Source organism: Stegastes partitus, unplaced genomic scaffold (assembly GCF_000690725.1).
Source record: "Stegastes partitus isolate 25-593 unplaced genomic scaffold, Stegastes_partitus-1.0.2 Scaffold211, whole genome shotgun sequence".
Lineage (NCBI taxonomy): Eukaryota > Metazoa > Chordata > Actinopteri > Pomacentridae > Stegastes > Stegastes partitus.
In genome coordinates, this window is record NW_007577942.1 from 387,446 (window position 1) to 404,944 (window position 17,499).

The 17,499-nt window shown below is 41.6% G+C and overlaps 1 protein-coding gene across 1 annotated transcript in view; it reads left to right on the forward strand.

Annotated features, from left to right (window-relative positions):
- LOC103356623 (tetratricopeptide repeat protein 28) overlaps nucleotides 1-17,499 on the forward strand; it is a 125,692-nt gene that overhangs the window by 46,213 nt on the left and 61,980 nt on the right. The window contains exons 2-4 of the mRNA XM_008280846.1: nucleotides 1,662-1,809; nucleotides 8,305-8,577; nucleotides 11,036-11,166. Of these exons, the coding sequence (XP_008279068.1) occupies nucleotides 1,662-1,809; nucleotides 8,305-8,577; nucleotides 11,036-11,166 (552 nt within the window). The remainder of the gene's footprint in view (nucleotides 1-1,661; nucleotides 1,810-8,304; nucleotides 8,578-11,035; nucleotides 11,167-17,499) is intronic.

Genomic DNA, 17,499 nt, shown 5'->3' on the forward strand with positions numbered 1-17,499 from the left:
TATTGAGCGGATACCCTGGTCCGCGCTCCCCTCATATAATAACAGTGTTAGAACAAAGGTTAATGCTTTGAATTTAATCTCTGTCCTCGTCATTTTCAATGGAGTTGTGATGCAAGCAGAGGGAGGTAGAAATGTTGAGGGAGGGCAGCGGGTCTGGAGAGAGATTGGTAGTCGGTGGGGGGGCTTGGACGGAAGCAAAATTAATTACTGGTCTCTATAAATTCGATGTCATGTCTCATTTTCCCTAATCCTCCCCGCCTTTCTCACTTCCTCGTGGTGCTAACAGAGAAGCTTGGGAAGACTAATGAAAAGGCCTCTTAGATGCTAATGGCAAATTAGCCCTAGTGTCACTTTTGGAAGCAGTGAGTGGAGTGACTGCCTGCTCAGCGAGGAGGTGGCCAGCAGACAGTCTGGACTGCTGCAGCCCCACACAAGCAAAAGACACCATAAAAACAAGAAGTCTAAACATGACAGTTTAAATTTGAGACAGAGTCTGTTGTTTCTTTGCCTCACACAATGCTCATCCCTCATTTCCCCCATGCTTTACTGCTGTAATTGCGTGTTTCTGAGACTCGAGCCCAGTTATGACTATTCTGAGAGACAGTTTGCTTTCTCTTGAGGGGATTTAGTGGTTTGGATCGTGAATAATGAGCTGAATGTTGTTCCATCTTCTTTTTTGCTGCTGTTGTTAGACTGGACCGGAGTCAGGTTTACCAACTCACTAGGATTATTGTCTGATCAGGCCTTAGACACAAACACACTCGCCTGGATGAAACATGTCTTTTCTCTAGTGAGTCCAAACAGACATGCTGGGGAAAAAAAACACACTTATTGATGGGGCTTTGGATCAGAGAGACAGCGTCTGTTTTAGGTTTCAGTCTGCAGAATGTTCCAAAGCATTTTTAGTCTCTCACAGAAAGATACAGTATGTCACAAGTTAGATGCAGTTAATGTCTCAGTGGTACTGAATTATTATACTTCCAAAGATGTGACTGTCTCAGCGCCATGAATAAATGAGTGGATGACAAATCTTTTTAATTTTTGTCTGTTTGAAGAGCCATTCACGTACCCAAAAAGTGACACAAGTACATATCTGATGTAAAAAATATGGCATAAACAGAATCCGGCCAGTTGTGTTACTATTTTACAACGGCGTCCTGTCAAAGGGAATGCACAATTTAAAGTATTTATGAGTGTTCCTTTTGGAGCTACAGACAGACTTCAGTAAGTAGCTCTGTCTCATTCTCCTTTTTCTTTCTCTTGACTTTTTTCTTACACAGCCAAACAGAAATCCCAGCGCTCTACTTGTGCAGTTTACTCCCACAGCAAACAGAGAAGAAGAAGAAAAAAAAAAACAACAACCCAAAACACTCAATAGAAAAACAATAGTTGCTCCTGAGAAGGCAGCCAGCCAGAGTGTAACATGTGCATTTATGTAAAACTTATAATCCAATTAACAAGTACAAAAAACCCAGTGATCACTCTATTATGGGAATACAAAGGAGAGAGGTGCCATGTTCGGAAAACTGCTCATGTGGAAAAAATGCAAATGGCGTGAAATGAGTGTGTCTGTTAATGTGTTTGAATAAAGCCTCATGCTGTGGCGAAAGACTGGAGCCCTGATAACTCTGTCTGTTACCTCTTTCCCTCTCTCTCTGCAGGCATACTTCCGACAGGGTGTTGCCCTTCAGTACCTTGGTCGCCATGCCGACGCTCTGGCCGCCTTCGCCTCCGGGCTGGCCCAAGACCCCAAGAGCCTCCAGCTACTGGTGGGCATGGTGGAAGCAGCCATGAAGTCGCCGCTACGAGGTGAGAAAAATGGCAGCTGAACACGTGTATTGTAAGCTCATGTGTACGTCAGTGTCTGTCTGCTTCGCCATCTTCTTCGTTTTGTCCTATAGCGGCCTGTCTCGCAGATAATCCTCACTCTGTCAGTCAATGAATGCGGTGGGGGTGACTTTACCTGTCACTTTTGTACCCGTTCTGTAGACAGGCCATCTCTCTATCTGTCCATCTTTCTGTCTTTGTGACTGACTGTTGGTGTCAAGTACTTACCTCCGGACTGTGCGGCACACCGCCTGCAGCTTCAGCATATCTTATTGTCAGTCAGGCTGATCACACGCACAGATAGCCTGTTATCTTAATGAGCATCCAACACTAATACCATTGTCTGTGTCTGCCCCTGTGTAAGCCTTTTTCCTAAAGCTGAGTGGATTTATAAGTAGCGTATTCAGGCCAAGATTGTCACTAAAATGTGTTCTTTTTGTTATGCATTATTATCACTTGTATCGGGCAACTGCAGTGACCTGATTGTCCATGAGTAATCAGCGCGGGCCAGCCTAATGAGCCTCAAAACAAACCTGGCAACAGTTTTACCTCAGATGACCACTGCGGAGGATTTAATATGCTTCAGAACTGGATGGCACAGACTGCCAACATAGACTGAGTCATCCTGCAGTCTTGCTTTGTCATCACCTCTTTGCCAAACTATGCTGAAACTGCGCCTCTGAATAAATGTGGCCTTGTTTTATAATCCAGAAATTACTGAACTGTGCAATGAGATCAGTAGCTCTGAAGGGCTTTGTTCTGTGAGGAATCAGTTTTTTCTTTCATTGAATACAGTGCTCTTCTGAGTGTTTGTGTGCGAATGCAAAGGAGAAAAAAAAAAAGAAATATATTGCAAAGAGAGTAAAGGATGGAGAGCCCATCTTAGTGACAGTGAGCATATAAGCCTGTCATTGGAACCAAAACAAGAAAAGGGTTTGGGAGTGAGCCCAGACCAGCGCATTATGGACCAGAATGGGTCCTCTCAGTAGGGGAAGACCAACATTTAGCCCAAGCCACTTAATCTCTTAATTGTTTACCCTATTTCCCTGAGTGCCAGGCAGCCACCGGAGGACCTAATCCAAGGTGTGTTGAGGAGAGGTAGCTAGGTCAAAGGATTAAGAGCAATGATCCTCTCAGAGGGGCTCCTGGCACCGGGAGACGGTAATCAATGTTACGCCAGCAAACAGGGAGGATAATCAGTGTTACTCAGCCAAAGTCCCCCGATAAGTGAAAGGTAGGCGAGCGTCACTTTCTCTCCTTCAAGGCGGAAGAGCGCCATGTTCCTGCCTGCCGTGTTTATCGGCCACGTAGCATCCCAGGATTCAGTTTGTTGATTAGCTCTCCTGCCAATTTAATCTGAGTTCAAGAGAATTTATCATAACACCTTGAAGAAGTGGCTTCACTTTGAACCGCATTTAAGGTTTGTTGATCCCGTCAAAGCCTATATACACATTAAAGTCCCTCTCCGCTCATTGATTAAACCTCCAAAAACTCATCTGTGTATCAAAGTTACAGATTTGGATTTTTTTTTCTTCATGAAAATATTGCCCTCTTGCTTTAAAATGGCTTAGATGTAACTTCACACTGTTGCTTCCGTTAGAATATGCAGATCAGCCCCTGCCTCTTTGTCCGCCCTTCCTGACACTGCTCGCTGCATCTCAATTTCAAGTTGTAAAATTGGAGGAATTCCGCTATACACATTTGAACTGAAAACTGATTCTGAGGAAGAATAACGATAAGGAAAGTCCTGCATTGCAAGTTGACAGCATTGGTTCCTTTAGTTTGAAGCCATAGTTACACTGCAGTCTGAAGGCAGAAACGCTCAGCCATGTTGCCAGCTGCTTATTTTGCTTATGATATATCTTCCAGCATATAAAAAGCACCATATGGACATGTTAACAAGGTAAAAAATGTTCGAGTGTGAGCGGTCTTTAAATTATTGTTCTTATTTGGCTGTCTGCTGGCTTGTTTTGGGTTTGAAAAACATTCTTATTACACTCGAAAGTTGTAATCCTTTCGCAATTACACTTAAATCTTTTCTAGTATATGTTCTGTACACACGGCAGTTTTTCCTTCTGTGTAGCTGCCCTGCTGCCAAGAAAGAGCTGATTGTATCTAGCTGTGATTGCGGTGCTCACTTATCTCAGTCATTTATCTAACAACAGACATCTCGACACATTGTGATTTTTTTTTTCTTTTCAAAGCGTTGTTAAGTTTATTTCTTGCCACCGGCTGAAGAGATCCCGCTGATGACATGCATATCAAACGGAGCAAATAAATAAATTAGGACAAAAGAAGACAGCTAACGAACCTCAGAGAATTATATGAAGGCATGTATGTCATTGAGGACTCAGTGGGTAGTGAATTCATCAAAGCGTGCCTGGTATCCAAAGTAAAATTTAATATTGTATGTTTAATTCTTCTTTTTATAATTCTGTGTCATGTACAATTCAGTCCTCAGCAAAGGCTTGCCACACAAGTGTTCACTAGTGCAGCCTCACCTCCCTCTCCTTACTGTACGTCTGTCTCCATCCAATCATTCTGGTAACAGTTCTTCCTCCGGTATCAGGATTGTCCATCTGTGTTATTGAACGAGCTGTGGGAAATCAGCTTTTCACATTTTCATATATCCGACTCTTTGTTTTAGTATATATGCAGTCACATGGGTAATATTCTTACTGTTCATCCTGCTTTAGTTCTGCTCCTCATTTAGCTGCTTTGGGATGGAGAGAGTCCAACGGGTCAATTAGCTTTAATTATTGTATTGTTTTTCACATATGCTAACTAAAAAGTGCTTCTCACTTGAAGATCCCTCCAGATAAACCATAGACGAAATTGCTTCACAGCGCAGCAGCTATTGACCCAGGCGGGATTACTCGCTGTTAAAAGATTGTCCTTTAACTACAGAATCTGGGCACTGTCTTCATTAGAATCTGTCCTGCTGAGGTGCCTTTGAGCAAAGTGCCTTTGATTCTTAAACACTACGAGCACCACAGGGGCTGTTATGTAACTTAACCTGACAGCGGAGGGGTGTACTACGAAGCAAGATTAATGGGTTAGCGAGGTATGTTGAGCCCAAAGCCAGATTTTTCAATGTCACAAAGGTGGCTCTCTTTTAACCTGGTTAGATCTCCATGGTAACTGATGCTCTGCAGCTAACCTGCACCGGAGGATGTTCTGCTCAGAGTTGGGGATTAAAATCGATTCTAAGAAACATCAACGTTTCACTAATTGTGCTCCTTAAAATTGTCTGTGAGTGATAGATTCTCAGCTGAGGGAATACATTATATCTGCGAACCTGTTGAACTATATGTTAATAATCCCACTGAACAACACCACGCATTAACAAACTGTATTTGTTGTGTTGCCTACATGCATTCAGTTGGCAATGCAGAAAATGCATAAATATCTTCTAATGCATGATTCTGATTTACTTCCAATTCCATTTTACACAGTTGGAATTACACATGTTAGAAATTTGATTAGCCTATTGGTATTCATCACTGAGAATATTCAGTCACAAACATTTTTTACATTTGTTCGTTTCTACATATCCATCATTATATACAACAGTGTTGGGCTTAATGTGCTCATGTTTAAATGTATGAAGTTTACAGTGTAAGTGAGCCGTCATGCAGCTGTCACGTTAGAAACAAGCAGCAGGTGCTAAGAGTCCACTGAGGGGTAAAATGAAGATATTAACTTACATGCATGGTTAACAGTTTACAGCATTCCTCTCTTGCATCATTGGCAGTAATAAATGTTCATTTTCTTCATGGATCTCTATTACAACAACTTGCTTCTCTTTACCAAAGTCGGCCGCATACGATTGGTCCATTTTGTGTGGAAGAAGAGTCTTTAATTTGAATATTTACAGGTTTTCTTTTACTCTGCGTCAGCAGTAACTTGATTGTCTTTGGGTTGTGGACAAATCAAGACGTTTGGAAGCACTGATTTTTCTCCATTCTCTGATACTTTATATACCAAACAAGTTAATCAAGAAAATAGTCAACAGATCAAGTGGCAAAAGTTTGAAATCCAACTCACGATTTGAAACAATGCAATTAGCATATATTGCTGCAGTGTAGGATGTATGTTATGCAGTATTTCATGTGCTAATGCCTGACCACATTTTAAATTATACAGTGAATATTGAATTGAAGCATACCTCTAAAATATTCTATTACAAATCAAATGGTAGTTGCAATATCTTTCAGAGAAATCGTTTGGCCCTAATCAAAAATGAAAATAATCCTGGCCCTATTCTTCAGTTGCATAACTAGAAAAACACATCAGTGAGCCGCCGCACTGGGTGGCATTTTCCTTCATTACAAAGAACATTGGTACTGTAGTTTACTTTAAATCAATCTCACATGCACCGTCCTGCTGCGGTAAATGTTCTCTAGCACACCAAAACAATGTTAAAAGCCTGTTTGAGTAATCTTTGCTGAAAACAGCAGTGCACAGGTATCCACACAGGAGCTTTTTTGTTTATGTAAGTATATATTCCTGATCTGTTTTTACATGAGGTTTATATCTTTAGTAGAAACCAGCAGACTTTGTGCTAAGTGCCACAGGCAAGATGGGGAAAACTGTTTGGTTTTTCATGGGATTTGTTCCATCTCCTGTGTTTGTCTTTTCATAACCACAAATGAACACATTAAATCCAGCTGGTTATGGAATTTAATTTGTTATTTGTAACTGAATAGGGTGGCAGATGATGGATATTATATGGTAGTAGCTGCTCACATAAAAACAATGATTAACATTTAAAAACATATTTAAAGTTTTACAGTATTTCATATCCTCTCCAGTCAAATACAAGAGAATGAGTTCATGACTTGTGTCTTTATTCACATGAAAGGGAAGGCAGAATACATTTGGGATATGTATTTCTGCAGCTACACAGTCACTGCAACAAGGTGTGGCACTGGCTGCAACAGTAATATTAAAAAAAGGCTTTTCTAAGAAGGCATGAGAGAAGAAAGTTGGCGGTGAAATGACTGTTATGACTTTCTGTTGTTACCTGTGTGCATGTCAATGAGACGGAGGCTGTAATTCTTGCTTCACATCTCGATACAAGGCTCCATAAAAACTGGCACCAGCGTTTGCTCGCGCGCTCGTGTATGTGTGTGAAACAACGCACCCCGGTGTTGTCATAACTACCTGTTTACGAGTGCGGCAGTCATGACACCTTTTTAAAAAAGCATTCTCTCAGTGTTTGATTTATGACTCAGCTCTCGGTGTCACTCTGAAGGCAATTACAAGCTATGAATGGATATTATATGCACGCACTGTCTCCATATGCACGACATTCTGCCAAGTGCTGGAACAGAAGCGATGCTCTTGAAAGAGCGTCATCAGTTATGCTTTTGAGTGCTTTTGTGAGGATGCATCTCACATTATGTGTGTGTGTGTGTGTGTGTGTGTGTGTGTGTGTGGCTTTCCAAGAAATATTGAGTTTGTTCAGATATTGTGACTGTGTACTTGTTGTGCCTAAATGTTTGTCTAAACAGATGAAACACTTTATGAAAGCCTGGGCCTTTTGATAAAATGTAGGCTACACATGAGACCACACAGGCGCAGCAGCACCATGCAAGCTTCTGTAAAGTGATTTGACCTAATTAATAGCAAATCCCCCCCCAAAATATTTGCAAACACAGGGCCAGGACAATTACTCATTCCCCAGATACAATCCTATACAGGAATTCAAGTATATACACAAAGGCACACAAATGCATCAATAGACTCAAAGACACACATATACTTGGGCATGCCTTCCTTGCCCCCTCCTTCATGTGGTTCGATGCTGGTGTCTGCCAGAGGGCTTTGTAATCTGGAGGGGCTGTGGATCCCGAATCCCACGCGGCCCACCATTGATTTATGTCATTGTGTGCATTTTCAGCCTCTTCAGAGGTCACCTTGCGTGTCTCCTTTGCTCTGCATTCCTCCGCCGCCGCTACTGTTGTGCATTAGCTGCATTCATTTCCCCGTCACTCTTTAAACTCTATCGCTAAACCTTCTCATCGGTCTTTTCTCTCTCACACAGCCGTTATCGCCTGAAAGAAAAGGCAGAAATATAATTTCGCTCTGTGGTTTGTAAAGCCAGTTGCCCACAATGGTCTAAACTTGTGCCATTTTTATGCAGCGCAGTTGGAAAATGTCTGAGATTACCCCAGTCAGAGTGGAAGAACAGAAAAATGGCTCCTATATTGAGTTATTGTTAAATTGTCGGTGAAAGCCGTCACTCAGTCAGGCTACAGGCTATGCTTATCGAGGCAGACAAAACACAACCATTACTGGAGAAAAGTAGAATCTGAATTCAGACAGCAGTCACCTTTGTCAGAGTTGGTAAACGCCGTTACCGCAATCAGTGTCATGTGTTGCTGTCAGTCACTGTGTCAGCACAAAGTTATGTTTTGGCATATTTCGCAGTCTGTTTCTAATCTCAGTCTTACTCATGTCCTTCCTGCACAGATTCTCTCGAGCCCACCTATCAGCAGCTGCAAAAGATGAAGCTGGACAAAAGTCCGTTTGTGGTGGTGTCTGTGATTGGCCAGGAGCTGCTGACAGCAAGCCACCACACCGCCTCTGTTGTGGTGCTGGAAGCCGCTTTGAAGATCGGCACATGCAGCCTCAAGCTACGCGGCTCCGTCTTCTCGGCCCTCAGCAGCGCCCACTGGTCCCTGGGCAACACAGAGAAGAGCACCAGCTACATGCAGCAGGACTTAGAGGTGGCCAAGACCTTAGGTAAGACCCCCTGCCTGGGGAGGAGGGAATAATAATATAGCTTCAACTTCTATTACTCAATTATCTATTAATGTGTTGATTCGTTTTTTAAGTAACTGTTTAATCACAGGGCTGCTTTCTATGTGCAGTTTGCATGTTCTACTTGTGCAGCGTGGGTTCTCTCCAGGTTCTCCGGCTTCCTCCCACAGTCCAAAAACATGTTGAGGTTAATTGGTGATTCTAAATTGTCCGTAGGTGTGAATGTGAGTGTGCTTGGTTGTCTGTCTCTAAGTGTAGCCCTGTGATAGACTGGTGACCTGTCCAGGGTGTCCCCTGCCTTCACCCTGAGTCAGCTGGGATAGGCTCCAACCCCCAGCGGCCCCAGTGAGGATTAAGCGGTGTATAGATAATGGATGGATGGATTCACATACAGTTGGGTCCCAGAGTCAATTATCAATGCCAAATAACAGAATGACGTACTGGATTCAACAATCCATCAATCCATTTTCTACACACTTCTTTATCTTCTGTCGGGTCACGAGGATTATTAGATTTTCAGAAGATAACGTTTGGAAACGTTTGAATATTTTATCATTTGTAAACTAATGTGTGGGAAATCATTTGGATTAATTTTAGCCAGTGATCAATTAAATATCCTAAAAAAATCTATTGGAATGATTTTCATTAGATTTTGTATGATGAAGGTTGTTGCCTGACTTTTCCTCCAGTGCCAAATAACAGGTCAAAGTGTGATATAAGTTGTCTGTCATTTTGGTTTTTGACCAAATGCCTACAAACCAATGACATTTCCATTAGCTGTAATTATACTTAATGTTTAGAACGTATCTTGCAAAGGTTAGGTTGCTGACATTCAACTGACAATTGTAAATATTTTGTCTGATAAATGCCAGCATATTAACATTATCAGTTCAAGTAACATAACATACTAATGGTAGCATTTAGCTCAATAAAAGCACCACTGTGCCTAAAGTAGCAGCAAGTCCAACACCCCAGTGTAGACTGTGGGTGTACGGCTCTCATTTCCTCTGTGCATTTTCAATGGTGGAAAGTAACTAAGTACATTTATTTAAGTACTGTACTTCAGTATCATTTAGAGGTAAGCTACTTGTACTTTATTTCAATTTTATGCGACTATACTTCTACTTCAATACATTTCAGAAGGAAATATTGTCCTTTCTACTCTAGTACATTTATTTGGCAGCTATGGTTACTTTTTCAATATATTTTTGGGGCTTTTTGCCTTTATTTAGAGCAGTAGAGATAGACAGGAAAGAGGGGAGAAGAATGGGGAAAGACCTGCAGCAAAGAGTCGTGAGCAGGAGTTGAACCCACGAACGCTGCTTCAGGGAACGATAGCCGCTGTTCATGGGTCGCCCGCTCAACTACATGAGCTATAGGGGCGTCTTGTAGTTACTTTTAACATGAAATTGTTACACTATAGATAGTACAACACGCTTTTACAATAGAACCCATTATTGCAAATTAAATCAGCGGTTTCCATCGTTTTCGGCCTCTGATGAATCATGAAAGGAAATGTGCGTCCACATCACATTTCACATGTCTATGATATGTTAACAGCTCCATCTAACAGTAATCTTTCTCTCTGAAGCTGTCACACGGTTTCATTTTAAGACCATTTTCTTCCTTATAGCAGAATGATAATGGGTACGTACAGACCGTCCTCCAGACAGGTCTGGTTCTGTGCGGCCACATAGCAACTAGTGCAGCTGTAGACCCTTGTCCTTGTGTTTCTTAATGAATTCCAGTATAGTTTTTCGTTGTTTTTCCCTTTGTGTCATGCACGATCATTGACGATTATTCAACAATGCGAGAAGTTGACGCTAATTTCTTTGCTTAGAAATAGATGCTGCTGACTGTAAGTATAGATTTGCTGTATTGGGATTAAAATCGGAAGAGGGGAGACAATTTCAAAGAAATACAGTTGAGGATGGGAAAAACTTAGGAAGGTAAGATTGGGAAAAAAAAAAAATGGAAACAGAGAGTAGCACAGACTGGCTCCACTCTTTTCACCCCCACACATTTTGACACATGACTGGGCAGAGCAGCTGGAGATAAGGAGCTGCGGTTCTCAGGTGGAGCACAGAGACTTGCGCTTTACTTTGGCCCTGTCTGTGGGGCCTCTCTGTCAGGCAGAAATAATAAGGCTTTCCCCTCTCACCCTCTGGAGCATTGAGATCAACACTACCAGCTGTCAGGGAAGCCGCTCTACTGTGGAGAACTTATAACGGCCACTTTCCCTTTTAAGGGTGCAGTGGCATGTCAGTGGCATAGATGTGGTTCATCACATCACTGTTCAAGAGTGGCAGCGGGATGATGTGAAATAAACACCAGTTGGTTTGTAATCCTGCAGACTGTGCTGTAAATATTATGTGTTAGCTCTATACGTTTCTATTCTCATCTCTTCTGGGTTTTTTTTTTTTTCTTTTTTCTTCTCCAGGTGACCAAACAGGGGAATGCCGTGCTCATGGAAATCTGGGCTCGGCATTCTTCTCCAAGGGGAATTACCGTGAAGCGCTGACCAACCATCGCAACCAGCTGGTTCTGGCCATGAAGTTAAAGGACAGAGAGGTAAGGCGCACACATTCGGAGTGATTCACGGTTGAAACCGACAGAGCGGGCTGACTGTCATTGCAGAGGACAATGAATTGAGGTTACAAAGTTTGTTTTTTTTCCTCTCTCTTTCTGAGTCTCTTTTCATGTTGTATGTGTGGGATTGTGCTGTGCCCAGCATTCCTTTTTTTTCTGGCTGTATAGAGGGTATGTGAAGGAGTCTGAAGGACACTGAGATGCTGCTGCTCTTTGTCTATTTAAAAAAGTAGATGTCAAGTTGGTGCAGGGAACAGATGAAGGTGATGGGGGAGGAAAAGGAATGTGGCGGTTGAAGGTAAAGGCCAATAGGATAGCCTCAGCAGCTGGTTCACCTTATTATCAATGCAAACCATTTATGCAGATGATATGCAGCTGTTTGTATGAAGCAGTAAGACCCCGGCTTTGTAACATGTGCCTGTTTTTGGAATGCAATTTGCAGAGATTAAATTGTTTGAGGCAGAGAGGAAGGAAGAGCGAGAAGGGGAAGTGAGTTAGACAAACTGATCCATTTTCTTTTTTTTTTTTTTTTTTACCTGTTTGGTATCCTCTTTCTCCTCACTCCTTCTCCTACTTGTCTCTGTCTCGCTGCCCGACCTCTGTGGTCATTGTTTGGGGGTGACAGGTGCTTGTTCCAACACAATTCCCGTCACACAAGGAGAAGAATGGCCTCTGTTTCCCCTTCATTCCTTATCCTCTCCACCAGGCCGGCAGGTCTGCTTGTTTGTGTTGCCCGATATCAGGAGACATTTAAACAGTCCAGTCAAATGCAGCACAATGCACTAGGATGAAACTGTTGAGGAATGAGGCCAGGAGTGCCCTTGACATCTCTCACTTGTGCGGTTTCGGGATATTTGCAGTACAGAAGTATGATTATGAGTCGACAGACACGAGTGCCAAAAACCTCTGTCTTTTAATGAGGGTAGAGAGAGAGATGGGTGAGAGACATAGAGGACACATGCGGTGTCCTCAGTGTCTAGTCTGAGGGTTTGACTTTCCTGTGAGTAGTTGGCTGTGGCAGCAACTGACTGACCAAATGTCTAATTAAATGCTATAACTTTCGTGTATGTGTGCGAGCGTGTGTGCTCTATGCCCCGTATTACATTCAATGTAGAGACTATGAGTTTTTCTCCACATAGCAGCATTTAACCCCCTGAACCCCAACTCACTGTGGGCTTATTTTTTTACTGCAATAAAAATTCCTGCACCGCTATTGAAACAGTACAACCATGGCTAGAAGTAGAGAGAACTCATCTTTTTTTTTTAGGGCAGTATAACAAAGTTATAATGCCATGAATCATAGAAAAGACAAAAACAAAAGTTGAATTTCTTAGATTATTCATGATACAAAAATGAGGGAAAAAATAGAATCAACTTGTCTGGTGACTCTGCATGCTATATATACTTTAATATTTAAAATTTGGGTTTATACTTGTCTCCTATCTGTATAAACATAACCTATAGTTCAGCTTAAAGTCTCTGAATTTTTTGTCTTGTGACTGTTGGTCCAAGCAGAGTCGCTCATTGATCCTCAGTTGTGCCAATGAGACCAGGTTTTAATTTAGTTTTTTTGTTTTTGTTTTTTTAAATATGCAAAGTGGTAAAACCAAGTGACTTACATTTGACATTTAAAAATATATATATATAAATTGATTTTGTTTTAACTTTGTAATTTCAAGCTTAGATTTGATTGTTTTCCCCGATAAATCCAATAGTCACATATGATTATGTGTCTGAATTTTGCATATCTAGCAATTCTTCCTGTTTGTACAGTTTCTTCCTATGATAAGTCGTGCAACTTTGCTTTAGATTTCTAAAACATGACATGTATTTCAAACCTTCCAGAGGGTTTCGGGGTTCAGAAGGTTAAACCTTGTGGAGTAGCCATAGACTGTATAAAAGATGGACGTAGCTGCCGTGACATCACTCATTGGTTTCTGCACAGAGAAAATTAAGCCAGGGTTTTGCTACTTCCTGGTTGACGTCTTGGATTTTTGGAGCCAATGACGCAAAAATTGTCGGAGGGGGGCGGAGCCATAGGAGCAGCGATTGGTCAGACGGATTGAGAGGCAGGCCCTCTCTGCCTGCCCACATTTACCGCCTTCTGCTCGCTTCGTCTGCTTCGTCGCTGCTGACCCTCAATCAAGCCAGCCACGCCCCTTGCCCCGCAAAATTTTGACGATTTTTAAAAAATTCTGTATTGATTTATTTTCAGATTGGCCACCTGATCTCTGGGCTTGACAATGAAAACTAATAAGAAAAAAAATCCTGAGCTGTAGGAATGCGGTATTTCGTGATCTGTGATCACTTCTTTTCCAATTCAAGTCTATGGGAGCCAGGGTGGACACAGTGATATTGCAGGTTTTTGACACTTCCGGGTTGGCTTCATTTTTCAGGGCCAGTTGCTACGTCCATCTTTTATACAGTCTATGGGAGTAGCATGAGTATGTCGGAATATTAGCCACTGAGGCTGCTCACATGTTGCTTCTTACATGAAAACAATGCCCAAACCTCACCTCTGTACTTAACACACAAATTGCAAATTGACCACTCAGGAGTACATGAGCGTTCCTGGGCCTGATGGAGGTCACTGAACACCACTAATGGTTGCCTCATACACAAACGTCCTGATTGGCCCTGTACAGCCCACCCCACTGCCCTCTGTCTCCTCTTGTTGATCTGAAGGCCCCCTAATCAGATTCATATGTGTGTCACACCACCTGGTCTCCCTCAGAACACACTGGAGCCTGGCGGATAGCTCATTACAGCCAGCCTGATGTTTTTGTTTCTGATGTGGACTTTTTATCTGGCCTTTCTGAAGCTGAGGTCACTTCCTAGAGGCCCAGGGACAGGATGTTGTTTCTGACTGGATTTCCAGTGCGCTGCCTACAGTCCGTGAGGGCTGAGGAGACACTCGAGCAGGAAAAGTAGCACCGATTCAAAAAAAAACTGTGTGATCCTTAAGAATTTGTACCATTTGTGAATTGAAACAACTTGACAGTGCAGTTGCAGTTTCAGAGAATTTGCTGGAGACTTTAATTAAATTATATATGTATCGTGAAATGTTTGATGTTTTAAAAGGACCTGGTGGACCATGTGGCTTTGATATGACGTTGGATGTGGGTTTTGATTCTATTAAGCTTAAGGTTTTGATCATGGGAGTAGAAAGCTTGGAAGATGATAACAGACACATTTGAATGAATGCTATGAAGTTAATACAGTTCTCTTGAGTGTGTAAGCAGTACAGGTCTGGGGAATAACCTTAAACGGTAAAAAGGTAAGCAGTAAACTGAGGTGTACAAAACAAGATACATACAAAACAGGCCTTTTTCAGGGATCAAAATCTTAAAGCTTTTCTACAGTGGAATTTAATGCAATACAATGGACCTAAATTTAGCCTTGAAAGTTAAAGCAAACAATTCCTGCAGATGCCCTAACTTTTGGTGATTGCTTACAAACCTTCTGTAAAAAGGCCATGTTAAAACAAACAGTTCCTAAACCCTCTAATGCCGTAGAACAATACTGTACTGTAGGAAATGCTGCTGTATATAACTGTCAGAATGGTGAGAAAAAGGCAGAAACAGAAGGGTTGGTCAGGAGTTTATACTACAGCACGATAATGACCCCAAACCTAAAAGGAAAACTGCTAGATGGTAGGCTTTTCCAGTCAGACTTAAATCCCATTGAGTTTTGTGGGAACTTTGGCAACACTGTTGGAACAAACTTTCCAAACAGTGTTTTGTTTTCATTGTAGAAAGAATGCCACAAGTTAGATTCAATTCAAAATTTAGGATTGTATAATTCCTGTTTTTTTTTTTTTTTTAAATCTAATTTGTTTTTGTGCAATGCTTTAACTTCAGAGTAAAATGACACCCTCAAACACACACACATATATGCAGTGCAGTCCAGAACACCACTCACTATGACCTCAATAATAAACAGAAAGTAGAATCATAACCTTTTTTACAACACCAACAAAAACTGAAAACGTGGAAGCTTCATAAAGTAGAATTTATGGCAGAGCTCTCCAGCATCAGCTAATAATTCCGCTTTTAAAAGCAAATTTATTTTATTGGAAATCTTGTTTTTGTAGTTTTTAAGCTGTTATGCTGACGGATTATAATAAGATTGTAGTCATCAAGTTAATTGCTGACATCTGGGCATGTGGTGACATCATTAAAGACCAGTCAAGTAGCTCTGTGATCATGGAAGTTATGAAAAAAGAAAAGAGAAGCAAAGGTAAAATTCAACTTAAGGGACACACTTCCGTGTGCAGTGAAGAATTATGACTTTCTGTTACATTTGGGTTTGTTGACTTGTAGTTTGGCCTTCAAACAAAGTGACTTTGATGTTATACCCACTGGAAAATCGCAGAAAATAAGATGCACTACTGGTGGTTATCTCTTTATCCCATGAAGGTGGGTGTGATGTATGTAATACTGATAGTTAAGCCCCTTTTTATATGTGGGATACATTGCTGCCTTCATCAATCTGTTAAAGTGATTGCATTCTGTCTTTCAGACATACATCACTTTTCCATTAATGCTCCTCATGACTTCATTCAGGCAAACCCACCACAGCGATCTTTGTTATTCACGTGAGATTGGACAGAACATCAAACATCGTGCAATACCTAATTATGCACTAATATACAAAAGACTAAATCTAAACTAATGGCAGCCTAATCAAACTGTCCAAATAACTAATAGCCTATAATTTTCCTAATTACTGAAAATTCTGTACATGTGTGACAGTTTTCTACCAAATACTTTACCAACAGTAAAATCAAAGATATCCCGACACTGAGCTGGAACTCAGACTTCAACCTGAGGACAGCAACAGATGATTTACCTGCAGCTCATAGACTGTGACTCCATGTGTGACAACTCAAAAGAATGACATTGTGACCTGCTGTTACATCCTGACCCAGACTGATCCCTCTTCCACGTTAGGGATAATTTGTAATTACAAGTAATTAATGACGTGTGTAATATATGTACAAATCTCTTTGGAGACATGCATATGGATCCTATCTGACGCTGCAGCTATCTAAACAAATCCTACAAACAACTGGCAACAGAAAACCTAACTTTGGCTCCTGTTAAACAAAACAAAAACAGATTTATTATTGGTGAGTCTCATTAATCTGACCTGCTAGTGTCTTATTTTTTCATCGCAGTGAAGTTTTATTTTTATCGACATTTCCGTTTGTAGCCTAATAGATGTGAAATTGTAGAGCAGAGTGAATGGGAAAGGTGCTTTGTGATTTTGGCAGGCGTTCTGTCTTTGGTGCTCTCTGTGATGTTTTCGGACAAATATTGGTGCTGAAATGTGGAAAAAAAAATATCCTCCCCAAATCACCTCACACAGCTCAGAGTGCCGTCGGTTTGTGTGTGTCCATCTGTTAATGTGCCGTGTTGCTGAAATGTGACTGTGTCCATCCTAGTCAGAGTGCCATTTCAACTTTGGTAGAAAAAAAACAACCGGGGGCTCAGTCAGACATGAAGCCGGCACGCTAAGTTGTTGTCAGATTCATGGAAAGGAGTGCATGTCTGAAAGGAGCTTTGTACCACAACGAAGAGCAATTATTAGTGTAACTTAAAGCTTTAGTTTACCCAACAGCTACCAGTCTGTACTACAGGGAGAACAGTGGCCTGTCTGTGAAGGGAAGGAGAGAGACACAAAGCAGGAATCCCAGATGAGTGTTCTCTATAAATCAAGCAGCAGTATAGGGTCCTGTTATATCAGTAAAGACACCATGCATGTAATGTCTTTTCATCTTTAATAACTGGGAAAAAAAATCTCTGTGGCTCTTTATGGCACAGCTCAGCAAAGAAGTCTTGCAAAAAGTTTGGCCTCTCTCCTGTAGCTGACCAGCAGACACTAACAGATCACTATGAATCTGAGCGGGACACTCTCTAAAGAAGAAGAATTGGGGGAAAAAAAAAAGAGAAAGAAAACAAAACAGAAAAGGAGGCCGAGCTGGGGAAAGGCTCAAAGAGTGAGTGCTCTGTCATCCACGACTGGGACTGGGAGCTGCGGTCCAAACCAGTGAGGTCATGGGCTAGCGTGAAGTTAGTGTTTTTCTTTAGCTCGCTGACTTTTGGAAATATCCTAAGCAGATTTTCAGCTGTCATATATACTGCAGATAGAACATAAACTCTCTCGCTAGTCTTTCTAGCTGCGTGTGTCTTTTCCAACTTTTGTTTTTGTCCCAGTTTCCACACCTGGCTTTATCCAAGGCCTGCCAGTAACCATATTTAACAAAGGCCTTCTCTGTCATTGCGAAACAAAGCTGTTAAACTAGGTTATTCC